This window comes from Pinus tabuliformis, chromosome 2_2, assembly GCF_031772625.1.
Source record: "Pinus tabuliformis cultivar Carrire ecotype Pingquan chromosome 2_2, CPIR1, whole genome shotgun sequence".
In the NCBI taxonomy this organism is placed as follows: Eukaryota; Viridiplantae; Streptophyta; class Pinopsida; order Pinales; family Pinaceae; genus Pinus; species Pinus tabuliformis.
The window spans coordinates 242,185,125-242,198,952 of record NC_142300.1 but is presented as its reverse complement, the minus strand read 5'-3'; the positions used below and the strand labels follow the sequence as shown (position 1 = coordinate 242,198,952).

The 13,828-nt window shown below is 41.7% G+C and overlaps 1 protein-coding gene across 1 annotated transcript in view; it reads right to left on the bottom strand.

Annotated features, from left to right (window-relative positions):
* Positions 1–4,117: 4,117 nt before the first annotated feature.
* The window catches only part of LOC149192186 (uncharacterized), a 28,859-nt gene continuing 19,148 nt past the window's right edge, over positions 4,118–13,828 (bottom strand). The window contains exons 2-4 of the mRNA XM_089406863.1: positions 5,884–7,160; positions 4,602–5,748; positions 4,118–4,274 (exon numbers count right to left, since the gene is read on the bottom strand). Coding sequence (XP_089262989.1) covers positions 4,118–4,274; positions 4,602–5,748; positions 5,884–7,160 — 2,581 coding nt within the window. The remainder of the gene's footprint in view (positions 4,275–4,601; positions 5,749–5,883; positions 7,161–13,828) is intronic.

Sequence of the window (13,828 nt, the reverse complement as noted above, 5' to 3'; positions counted from 1 at the left end):
AAACTGCTTTCGACACTTTAAATACTAATGATTCAAACCAAATACAATGGGAAAAGTGTAATCGACTATCTAAAAGAGGAATTCTTTGTAACACTCTTTTCCTTGACTGAAAATGGCACTTGCGACACTTTCAAATCAAAAGATGAAAGTTCGATTAAGCTTCTATTTGCAAAGGAGAACTGTAAATGATGAAAATTACATAAAAAAACAATCACAATTCCTTCTGGTGGAGGCTGAATAATGCAAAGGAAGATGGTTTCAATAGAGATATACTGATCATAGACATCAAAACTACTGAATAAAGCTGAAGACAATGAAGAAAAACCAAAATCTAGAGGCAGAAATGGTCTCATTCAATCATCGCACCTGTAACATAGGGAAATAGGGATGCATCTCACTTGCAAAACATGGGAGGTGCGATGCATCCAGGTTTCCAAAAGGAGACAGTGTGATGGAGCAGGGACGAGACTCAGTTTGGTTTTCACTCACAGTTTGCAGCTAAGTTCAGGGATTTAGGCTGAGCTAATGATTTTCAGTAAACACAAATTATAGGGGCTGATCTAATGAGGTTATTTGAGCTACCACCAGGGCACTTAGGATGTTTGCAAGCTAGATGTTCAGTTCATAAACCAACCCGGAGATTGACTGAAGCAGTGTTGATCTACTTTGTAGTTGCATAACAAAAGAAGTTTGAAGGCTAGCTGGCTTAACTTCAGGCTCCGTCTATGGTTTATAAAGAAAACAACAGTAACAAAACAAACAAAATATTAGCTCCCCAATGGAGTCGCCATTTTGTTATCGGGAAAAATAGTGTCCATTCAGAGCTGTTAGTCCCACTAAGATGAGTAGCTATCTTAGAAACAAACAAACTAAAGTCACTTGTGTTTTCCTTTATGAGAGATAGATGAGAGAGAAGCAAAGAGTACCAACCTTAGTCTTTCGCTAGTCTCCTTGCTTGTTTCCTCTCTCCTTTGATAGAGCTTTCGCCACTCCTTTCTCACTTGTCCCGCTTCAAAGAACACCTGTAGAGTAAAGGTAGCAAAATACCATCAAATCATAGAGATCTATAACCATAAATAATGTAGGATCAGATGTACATTAACCATATAAATGCATACACAAATACAAGATTCAGAGATATACAAGCATATGGAGGAAAACTCAAACAACTTTATTGATAGAAGTAGTAGAAGAGAGGATTACAACCAGGCTATCTGATCTAGCATGATCCTCCCAGCATGAAATCCCTCTTCACCTCATACAAAGCAAGATCACCTAACAATGTCTTCAAAGAGAAACCAACAACACTTCCTTGCAAATTACAAAATTCCAGCCTTTGGATCTCTTGGATGAGGGATCCATATATAAATGTTTACAAGAGAGTGAGTCAGCTTCTAGGATTTTTATTAGTGTCATTTCACTGATAGTTCTTGGTTCCACTTGGAGATTTCAGATCTCTTACTCATCCTTTGGCGAATTCAGAGAGGCAAGTGTCATATGAGCAGTTTCTAGAAGATTCTCTGGGTTTCCACCTAGAAAACTGCTTCTGCCATTTGTCTGATCTCGCTCATCACACCATATAGAAGGGTTTTCTAGTATGCATTGCACCCCCGTGTGTAATAGGTGAGATGCATCACACCCTTTGCATGGAGCAGTCTGTATGGTCTCGTTTTGACTAGTTATGAGTAGTTTTTCACAGAGAACTTCTGGGAGATGATGTAATCAACTGACCTTGTTCCTTTAGGGTGTGAAACAACACTTTTAGGGGTTTAGAAGCCCTTAGTTTATGGACATATGTGATTGGGGTTGTAGTGCCCAAATATTTCTATAACAGGTGGAAATTGCGCGACCTTCATGATCAGTCACATAGGTATGTTGCAAGTTAGTTCTCAAGTACGTTTGGGTTTTTACTGACAGATTTCTTACCATGAGTGTTTCCATGTCTCCAGGTATCGCAGGTGTTCATATGCCTCTTAGAAACACAGGTATAATGGTTTCCAGGAGAGAAGAGTTGAAGACACTGTTTAGAGCACACTTGGGGATGCAGTCAATCAAGTGTCCATGAACTTTCCTACCCGCGAAGACATCAAGTTGTTCATAGACAAGGACATCAAGATATGACAGTGACAACATCACAACAAGCAACATCATCAATAATAGTTGAAGGAAACATACTAGATGCAAAGAATGTAAAAGGAAGTTTGTTAACAACATAAAGGTAGAACAAAGTCACAAGGTCGAGCATATCGACTTGTGATGAAAGTAACTTTGGAGATTGAGGCTATGAGGTTACGATGCGACAAGACGATCACACGAGAGCAGAGAAAAGAATAAAGAAGGGTTTACAGGTGATGAAGCAGTAAATCAAGGAAGAACAAGAGCTGCACAGACGAGAGAATGAGTTGTAATAGGGACAGGTACGAAAGGGGTGCAACATGCATAGACTGATGAAACTGCGCCTGTACAAGTGATAAGATCCATCCCGAAAGCCGACACAGAGCATATATGGTGAGGTGTTGTTGATCACATGCAAGGGAATTCAGTAGCAAGCATGTCATTATGCGAATGCATGTGATCTAACCCATTTGGTACACTTACTGAGGCAAATACAAGAAGAAAGTCTGACTGGAGCTGAACATGCAGTTGACATTTGATGCACATGAACACCAACAAAAACTCGAAGATCAACATGGACACTATGCATCAGTGTGTTGCCGGTTCGGCCACCCCCAAGAAGACCATGCACATGTTAACAAAAGAGTTGGATGGAGGAGCCACACCAATGCACTGGGATGAAACAGAGAAAAGAGTTTGTTTCAACAAGATGTCACCATGGAGCACATGTGCAAAATCATGGATGACCAAGCTTGGCATTAGCTCACCACCTTCAAAATCATAAGCATGTCAAAGAGTTAGTCTCATCACAACTGACCGAGTGTTAGTGATGTCTTGCGTGGCTTGCTCAAGCCATTTGTCTCACATGGGCACATGTGCATTGTAATGTAACGTCTTGTCAAGTGGAATTTCAAGTGTCGTTAGTTGGATGTAACAGTCATAGAGTAAATGAAGAGTCATGAGGGTAGATGAACTACCACAAAGGGGAATGTCAAGGGTCACCCCACCCTTTGCTATAAATAGAACCTTATAACTCATTGTAAAGGATTTTGGTCAGCCAAGCTTCTGATAGAAATATCTTAGAGAAAGCTTAGACAATATTGTAACAAGCCTTGGCATCTCCACTGCGTAGAGATAGTACATCTCTTTGGAGGATCAAGCAATTATGGCTGTAACATTTCGCTATTGTATCTAGTGGTTGGACATGGATATATTTTATGACTAGAACTTACACTTCTTAATATAATAGAGCCAACACGTTTCATGCATATGTTGTATTATATTCTATGCTATCTAGTTTACTCTAAATGATATATGTATTTGTTTTCTTACGCATGCATGTATGGACTATTCTGTATAAGTATGTATGAATCTTTCTTTAATGTGATGTTGGTTTAACCATCACTTTGGATTGTTCGTTAAATTTCTTTCCATCTTATGATGCATCTTCACTTGTGTGTTCCCTTCCAATCTGCATACTATTACAGGCTTCCAAGAGGTGCACTCACTTCACCCTCAATGTGTTAGAACCTCTCATGCACCTTCCTTGACTTACTATAGCTGTCACACCCTTGCTACCAATAGGGATATCTTACTTGCCTCTGTGTGAAATCACGGTCAAGGAATTACCATACAACCCACTGCTAGGACTCCTACACCAAACGGTCTGAGGTCTAATTGGGACTTCTTACCAGGGAGATCCTGTTACATGTTTTTTTTTCGAAGAAAGAGAATTCATAATTTCCATTAAAAGAAATTACATGTTGTTGATGCCATTGGCATATGCTGTAGTGTGGTTTTCACCACTGTTCAAAAATAACAAAATTTACATCAAAGTTCCCACAGAGATACGGAGGATCTGTATCCCTCAGAAAAAGGTGCAATGTCTCAAAATTACAAAAAAGCAGGTCTGTAAAGTATAACCGCTATACATATGCAAAAGGAAATAAAATAACTGTGCTGAGTCTGTTATATACAATATATATCAATGCAGAGCCAAAATTTAGATGGGTGCATTGTCACCCTGTGGGAGGCCATCCATATATGGGCGATGGAAAAATCTGTGCATCCCTTCCGGCTTGTGTTCCTCGATCAGCCAATCTCCTAGAGGACGATCCGCCGCTTCTTTCGAGAGTCGGTCAGCAGTTGAATTTCTTTCCCTGAAAATGTGAGAAACAGTGATCTGGTCAAAATGTGTTTTGAAAAAAACAATTTCTTCCAAGATATGTTTCAATGAATATGCATGACAGATGGATTTGTTGTTAACCCAATCAATCACAATCTTAGAGTCCCCAAAAATTTGTAGATGCCGGCAGTTTTTGGACAATGCAAAATAGAGGAGATGTCTCAGTGTAATTAGTTCAGCATGGTTGTTTGTGCCAGGGCCAAGTCCCATTCTCAGGTGAAAATAGTGTGAGTCTGATAGATGAAATAGAATGCCCCCCCCACATCCTTGTCTCGGAGCTGCCCCATCAAAGTATGCCCACGGTATATTCTTGTTTATGATTTCTGGTGTAATATTCCTGGGGGTGATCTGTTTATTTTCAAAGGGGATCTCTGAATATGCCGCACAAATGGAAGGTGGAAGAAGGTTCCAGTTTGTAATACAATCCTCAAAAATGATTGCATTCCGTCGATTCCAGATGTGCCAGGACACCAATAGCGGTAAGTTCCTGGACTTGCCTGAAGCCACTGCGTTCCACCACAGCTCCCAAGCCGTTGGTATATCATCCCCCTGCCAAGCTGTATTGATATTGAGAGCCTGAGTGACCTGGTTCCATATATCCTTTGTGACTTCGCAGGTAAGAAATAGATGTGGAGTTGTTTCTTCCTCTTTCCTGCAGAGGACACACCAAGTCGGTCCAGCAAAAGTTCTTTTCCTGAGATTGGATCCAGTGGGTAATTTATCTGCAAGGATGTTCCACATGAGAAGACGAGTTCTTGGTTGAGCTTGAAGGTGCCAGAGAGCTGTCCACCAGCTTTTATGCAGGTCGGGGTTCTTTGCCTCAATCAGTTTATAGTAGCCTATCTTCGGCGCATAGTTACCAGATTTGGCAACCGCCCAAATAAGCTCATCCTCATCCTCTTTTAGCCTGACATGTGATTCTGTTAAAGCTTGAATGTAGTCTTTCCAGTTTAAGTGCCATTCATCTGTCAGTTGCCACTGTCGATCTGTTATCCATGCCTGGGTGAAGATGGAAGAGTGTTGCTGATCTCCAATCTGCGCTAGATATTTAATGCCTCTGTTATTAAGATATCGAACCAGCCCCTCCGGCAGAATGTGCGCATTTCCAGAACCGGGCCAAGGGTCTAAGCCTATGCGGACTTGTGATCCATTTCCAATACGCCACAAAAGATTGTCTCGAATAAGAGGCATGGCATTAAGGATGGCCTTCCAGATCGCAGATATGCCTTGTCGGTTCCAATGAGGTCTACGGATCCAATCAATGATATTTGAGGGCCAAATATACTTCTGATGAATGACTTCCGCCCAGAGACTGTGCTGTTTGAGTAGAGACCAGCCTTGCTTGGCAGTTAACGCTTGTGCAAATTCCGAGAGAGCTTTAAGTCCCCACCCTCCCCATCTCTTTGGAGTAGTGACTGTTGACCATCTCGTCCAGGCAAATATCTTCCCTTTTTTGTTCCCATTCCATAGGAATCTGTTGCATATTTGTTGGATTTTTTGGAGGATGCCCTTTGGGATCCATGTGAGGGACATCTAGTACACTGGGGTAGCCTCAAGGACAGATTTGATCAGCAGAAGTCTACCTGCTTTAGATAGAAGACGATGTTGCCAGCAATTTATTCTTTTTTCAATTTTGTTGATGATCCAAGACCAGTGCTCGATTTTGTACCCATCCGGCCTTAGTCTAAAGCCAAGGTATTTGAATCCATCCAGCAGATTGATTTCCAAGAAGGGGAAATGCTGTGACGCCAGTAGAGATTCCTGGTTTGTGCACCCCGCCGTTGACCTGGTAGATTTCTCTCTGTTGATCACCATGCCCGTAGCCTTACAAAAGAGTTGAAGAATATCATTTAGAGCAATGGAGTCCCGGACACTTCCATTCAAGAAAATTAGAATGTCATCGACAAACAGTAGATGAGTAAGATAGTACTGCTCAGTGATTTTAAGTCCACTGAAGTCTCCATTTCTTTTTGCAGATGCTATGAGTCTGCTGAGCCCCTCCATGACAATAAGAAAGAGGAGAGGGGAGAGAGGGCACCCTTGTCTGATTCCTCTGCTGATGTTGAAGCGAGTGGAGGCCGAGCCATTTATGAGGATAGCATATGAGACAGATGATATGCAACCCATAATCCAGTTAATGAGAATGTGGGGGAAACCCAGATGTGTGAGTATCATCTTCAAATAGAGCCAGTTTACCTTGTCAAAGGCCTTAGCAAGGTCGATCTTCAGGGATATGCCTTTGAGGTTCTTCTGCTTGATGGAATGTAAGGCTTCCTGGGCAGTGCCTATGGCCTCTTGGATGTGGCGATTTTGGAGGAAGGCAAATTGTTCAGCTGAGATATGTGCGGACAGAATAGGCTTTATGCGATTTGCAATAATTTTAGCGATGATTTTGTATAGGCAATTACATAATGAAATGGGACGGAAGTCATTAAAGGATGAAGGGTCATCGGTTTTGGGTATCAGGGCAATGAGGGTGTAGTTCATAGGGGGGTGGATGTGCCCAGTGATCCGGCTCTCCTCAATGACCTCCAATAAGTCCTCGCCCAGCAAATCATAGAAAGCAAGATAAAACTCCACTGGCCATCCATCCGGCCCCGGACTCTTATCCTTCTTGAACCATTTGAGGGTGCTTTCCAACTCCTGAATGGTGACTGGTTGAATGAGATCTTCAATATCCTCTTGACCCACAAATCTAGGAAAATGACCTGCAAGATTGATGATGTCCGGTAGATTGATGTCATTCGGAGCAGTGAATTGTTGCTTAAAATGTGATACTCCCAATTTGGCAAGTTGTTGATGCGTGGATGCCCATCCATCTGGTTCAACTGGCAATTTCCAGATAGTGTTTGCTGCCTTTCTGCCATTGGCAAGATTATGGAAGTATTTGGTATTACTGTCGCCAGCTTTGAGCCAAATGGCTCTGCTTTTGAGCCTCCAGAGCTCCTCCTTTTCTTGTAGTATCTTTGTTTTTCGTCCAAGCAGCTGATTCAATATTGTTTTCGAGGCATCAGTAAGGTAGCCTGTCCCTTTTTCGTCTGTCAATAAGATCCTGTTACATGTTGGTGGGTCTATCATCGTCAAAATTTTGGCACTAGGAGGGCCAAATGACAAGATGAGTCCCCACATATGATTTGAATCTCTACATATCTATCATGACTAACTAAAAAGTTTCTCTTCCAGAGTGTATGTCTTATGGAAATGACTTCATTATCTTGTAAAAGATCTCAGATAACTTTTCACATAAAAAATTTGACGGTGGAGGCCATGTAGCTTTGATTAGGCATGCGGTCAACATTGTAGGCTCATGCAAAAGACATGGAATCTTTGAAGAGCACATGACCCGCACATTGTTTTTCTACACGCTTTGAGGGCACCCCATGCACTAGTGTGCCATGCTGCTCGAAAAATATATTCATTCTATTGCTCATCTAGTCACAGAAATAGACTGTGATTTCAATCACTTTAACTATAAAGAACTCGATCAAGAAATTATGAAATTACAAAAAGCACCCAATGAATCTATTGATCAATTCTACACATGCTTTTGTAATCTTCCATACCAATTTCCCGAAGATGAAATTGATTGGGAATTTATTTATGGAAGATTTGAGTATCTTCTTCACATATGTGAACTCTGAACAACACACTTTGGTGATGGAGCTGTGGAATCACAGGAATGCACAGTTTCTGCCACAAGTGTCTGTCTGCCTTCACCTCCTCAAACAACTCCACCATTGTGGAGTGATGTAGGAGATCATGCACACACATTTTTTGAACTGTCACATCCTGCCACCCCACCTGCTCTTGATATCTACACAGATTTGGCTTGCAAGCCTGTTGGTTGTCACGTGGATTTGTTCCCTCAACCTCCGTCCCCTCGTTCTATTGATCCTATGACTATGGATTGTATTGTCTTGTGTTTTCCCATTCCAGACTCCTCACATGTTGTGAACAAGGATCAAGTTGTCGACAAAGTTGGTGTTATGCAGCTAACATGTGCCATCATTCATGATGAGTGTGTTCCAGAATCTAAAGAAGAACCCGCGGTGAAGGACGACTCCCTTCTAGCCATGCCTCATCCACTTTATCCTGACATCCCTTATGATTCTGCCACTGCTGATTTCCCTAGTGAAAACCCATTTCCATATGTTTCTACTTCCGATCATTCACAGGACACGTCGGATGTCAGTCTGTCATCACAGTGGGAAGAGGACACGTCTTCCTCAAAAAATCCATCCTATCAGTCATCAACCATTTCTGAAAACAAAGATAGTGAAGATCTTTGCTTCTCATCTACCCCTCTACCCGATTCATCGTATCATGAGGATGCTGACAAACATCTTGAATTTTTTGATCTTGGTTATCATGATCTCTTTACTTCTTCATCTGATCATGATGTTGGTTCAATCATTGTTAATATGTCTAGGACACTGGTCTAAGATGATCTATCTGTTAATGAAGTAGAAACCTCGCAAACTATTGAGGCACTTTAGCCCAGGTTGATGGTTATGTCAGGCCCTCGTTGTCCTGAGGTTGGTTTCAATTCTAGTCATGAAATTGTTGAAACACTCAAGGCTCCTCCTCACTCTCTGCTTTGCTTTGAAAATCAACCAAACACAGATTTCAATTCATCCACTCGAATGACACGATCCCATCGCTCATGCATTGGAGGAGTCTTACACAATAAGCACACATGCACAATGTAAGTGGTCTACCTTTCTCATGTTTTCTTGCATGTCATAGGCAAGGGAATGCATACACTCGACAATTGCACATAGAATAGCACAACACCATGGTAGCTCCACAGAGTGCATTTCATGTGCTTTCACTCATCTTTGTTCTGTGGTCGATTATAAGATCAGAGTGTGTCCGTCTTCATCGTTATATCTTTCATGCTTGCAGGTTTGTGCAACTGCGATGTTCACAAATCATGCCTTCACCAACATGGGTCAACCAATGCGCCAGTGGCTGAATTAGAAGTATCACTTCACATGAGATGACCCATGCATTGTTAAATTAGGAGTTGGAGTAGTGTTTGTTTTTGAGCTGTTTTCTTGCATGCATGTTTGCTTCTTTCCTTGTGTGTTTGTTTTCATGCTTATTTGTTTGCTTACTTGCTTTTCTTCCACATTTGCTTCGGCTTCTTTCTTTGCTTTTTGGTTTGTTTACTTGTTAGTGTTTTTAGGTCAATTTTACATGGACTGTGTGCAACTCTTGAAACAAGCTGGCTAAAGTACAAGAGGACTTGTACAATTATCAACATTTGGTTATCTTTTGTTTTCTCCCTTATGTAAGAACTTGTTGTCTTCAGTCCATGATACATTAATGGAAAATATGCATTGTTCGAAGTGAACCTTGGTGAAAACAAAATTCTTTCATGCTAACTAGTATCACCTACTCTAGTCGATTTTTTTTGGGTTAATCCTTGTCAGCTCAGTCAAGTAGAGTAAGGTGAAGGGGAAAACCTTAACAAGCACGTCAGAGGTATACATAAAATATTCTCTGAAGGAACAACCTTTTCTACTCTCAATCAGATGGGATCCCTCTTCCACCTTTGAAATGAATAAGCTCTATGAAAATTTATGAATATGAAAAATGAAAAAATGAAAAAGTGAAAAAAGTTATGAAAAAATGAAAAAAATGAATAAGGCGAAAGAAGAGAAAGGCTTGCAATGCAGAGAGGTGATGCATTTGACTCTACCAGGGTACTGACCAGGCTCAATGGCAGTGGAACCATGCTTTTGTTCCTGCGTGACTCTGCCGAGGTATTGTCCAGGCCTGCTGGCAGCGGAGCAACACCAGAGATGAAACTAAGACCCTGACGACTATACTACTTGTGCATCATATACTCCTCAACCCCAATCAAAACAAATGTGTTGGCTTGACTTGGAATGCATTTCGATCAACCAAGGGCTTGGTAGATGCCACATCTTACAATCAAACAGTGTGGAAACCAAGACAAACAGAGAACTGAACAATAATTCCAGAGGTGTTAACTAGCCTTTTCACGAACAAGGTCCATTCAGAAAGCCGGAGTTCTACTATAGTGTCGCCAAGTGTTGTAGCGACTACAACCACCCTCCAAAATTTTGCCTTAGCTTTGTTTTGGAGCCTCCCTACCAACCTCTCTCAACAACATGTCTTGTCTTGTAAAGGACACAAGTTTCAGTGATTTTCTTGCAGAATGACAGCCTATCCATCAAAGATTGTTCCATCCCCCTCACAGGTCATTTCACCAGACTTAGTCTAGTGGTAGGCTGAGAAGATCCCTCATTAAATTGCGGAATTCCGGAGGGAAACCAACCTTCCCTCCATATATTGTGCAATTTCGTCTGGAAGCCTACTGGGCTCCATAATTGCGCAAATCTGCTTGTTACTGTTCATTGGAAAAATTGTGCAATTCCTCCCAGCAGGAGTGCTCAGCCCAGAAATTATGCAATCCTCGGCAAAAATTAGTTTCTCTGCCCATAAATTTCACGATTCCTCTGGGTTGCTAGCTCAGCTCCCTCCTAGAAATGCACTTTTTTTCCTCCCAGCTTAGCAGACTGTTGCATTTGTAGTTGAGTTGACTGGTTCCCTCTGGGACTAAGAAAAACTAATTTGCATGCATGGGCTGCTTCCCCCAAGGAAACATGCAAAGGAATCCCTTGATTTAGGGATCTACTTTTAGCAGCTAGAGGTTGCATGCAAGGATCATTTCAGAAACCTGCCACCAAGTGTCTCTCTTCCTAGATTTGTGGCATACACATCACATCTTCGATTTTATCAAAACTCATGAACCAGATGTTGCAAAGCTCTTTCCTTGCATCGACGTTGCAGCCTGACATCCCACATTGCATCTAGGAGTCGTAGACACATTCAACTTAGTTGTCTTGGGGTAAGCTCATTGTTCATGTCTTGCACTGCGTTTCTGTCACTTTTTTTGTTTCATGTTGTGTGAGTGTTGTCTGCTTGATTTCAGTGAGTGCTTGCTATTGTTTACATGCATATTAGCTTGTACTAGCACCTTTTTAGTTTTCGTTAGCATCTCACTGTTGTCGCATGCATGATTTTTTTTTCATGCACAATTGCGATTTTGGCGACTCACTTCACACACATGCATGCTTTCCCATTTTCTGAATCCTACGCTTTTTGTTTGTATGAATGTTAATTCACTCTTGTTTTCACTCATCTCATCATGCATTCACACTTCTTATGTTTTCAGTTGCCTGTCAGCTAGACTAGGCTGCCTTGGACTGGATCGTGCATTTTCCCAGCTTGCACTGCACATTTTCGGAAGCAAAGCCTCTACCTTCCCTCTAGAAGTTGGACAAATCTAGCCAAGCATTGACCTCTAGGCTTGCATTGCACAATTCTTGGAGGTAGTGTCTAGTTGGCCCCATAAACTGCAAAATTGAGTTTTCTGGTTGCATGTCACTGCTGACTGAAATTGTGCATTGCGCAGTTTTAGTCCTCAGTAGGCCAGGATGAACTGTGCATTGTACAGTTCCAGTAGTTAGTCAGCCTCCTAACAGCCTGGATTGTGCCTTGCATAGTTTTGGTAGCTAGTCTCCCGACCTCCTAGCAGAAATTGTGCGACCTTCATGATCAGTCACACAGGGATGTTGCAAGTTAGTTCTCAAGTTTGTTTTGGTTTTCAACTAATAGATTGCTTTCCATGAGTGTTTTGATGTCTCCAGGTATCGCAGGTGTTCCTCTGCCTCTCAGCGGAATAGGTACAATGGTATCCAGGAGAGCAGAGTCAAAGACATCATTTAGAGCGCACTTTGGGATGCAATCGATCAAGTGTCTACGAACTTTCCTACCCACAAAGACATCAAGTTATTCATAGACAAGGACATCAAGATATGATGACAACAACATCACAACAAGCAACATCATCAACAACAACTGAAGGAAACATATCGGATGGAACAAATGCAAGAGGAAGGTTGTTGACAACACATAGGCAGAATAAAGTCGCAAGCTCGAGAAGATCCACTTGCGATGAAAGAAACTTTGGAGATTGAGGCTATGAAGTGATGACACAACAAGATGATCGCACGAGAGAAGAGAAAGTAATAGAGAAGGACTTGCAGCTAATGAATCAACAACTCAAGGAAGAACAAGAGATACACATACAAGAGAATGATTTTCAATAGGAACAGGTACAACTAGGGGCGCAACATGCACAGATGGATGAAATTGCACCCGTACAAGTGATAATATGCATCCGAGCAGCTAGAATAGAGTAGAAATGGTGAGTGGTGTTGTTGATAACATGCAAGGGAATTCAACAACATGCATGTCATTGTGCGCATGCATGTGATCTAACCCATTTGGCACACTCACCGAGGCAAAGACAAGAAACAAGTCTGACTGGAGCTAAACATGCAGATGATGGTTGATGCGCATGACCACCAGCACACACTGGAAGATCAACACAGACACTATGCATCAATGTGTTTCCGGTTCGGCCGCACCCAAGAAGACCATGCGCATGTTAGCAAACGAGTTGGATGGAGGAGCCACACCAATGCAATAGGATGTAATAGAGGCAAGAGTTCACTTCAAGAAGATGTTAGCACGTAGTGCATGCACACCATCATAGAAAATGAAGCTTGGCATCATTTCACCACCTTTACCATCACAAGCATGTCAAAGAGTTGGTCTCATCACAATGGATCGAGTGTCAGTGATGTCTTGCATGGCTTTCTCAAGCCATTTTGTCTCACATGGGCACTGGTGCATTGTAATGTAACGTCTTGTCAAGTGGAAGTTCAAGTGTCGATAGTTGGATGTAAGAGTCATAGAGTAGATGAAGAGTCATGATCACAAAGGGGAATGTCAAGGGTCACCCCACCCTTTGCTATAAATAGAACGTCATAATTCATTGTAAAGGCTATTGGTCAGCCAAGCTTCCGATAGGACTATCTTAGAGAAAGCTTGGACAATATTGTAACAATCCTTGGCTTCTCCACTGTGCAGAGCTATTGCACTCTTTGAAGGAGTAGGCGGTTGTGGCTGTAACATTCCACTATGGGAACTAGTGGTTGGACATGGATGTATTATATGACTGGAACTTACACTTCTTAATATAACAGAGCCAACATGTTTCATGGATATGATTTATTGTATTCTATGCTATTTGGTTTACTCTAAATGATATATGTATTTGTTTCATTACTCATGCATGTATGGACTATTCTGTATAAGTATGTATGAAACTTTCTGAAATGCACTGTTGGTTAACAATCACATTGGATTGCTCACTAACTTGCTTTCCAGCTTGTGATGCATCTTCACTCCTATGTTCCCTTCCAAGTTGTGTACTATTATAGGCTTCCAAGGGGCGCACTCACTTCACCCTTAGTGTGTTAGAAACTCTCATGCACCTTCCTTGACTTACTGTAGCTGTCACACCCTTGCTACCAATAGGGACATCTTACTTACCTTTGTGCAAAATTGCAGTCAAGGCATTACCATACGACCCACTACTAGACTCCTACACCAAACAGTCTAAGGTCTAATTGGGGCTTCTTACTA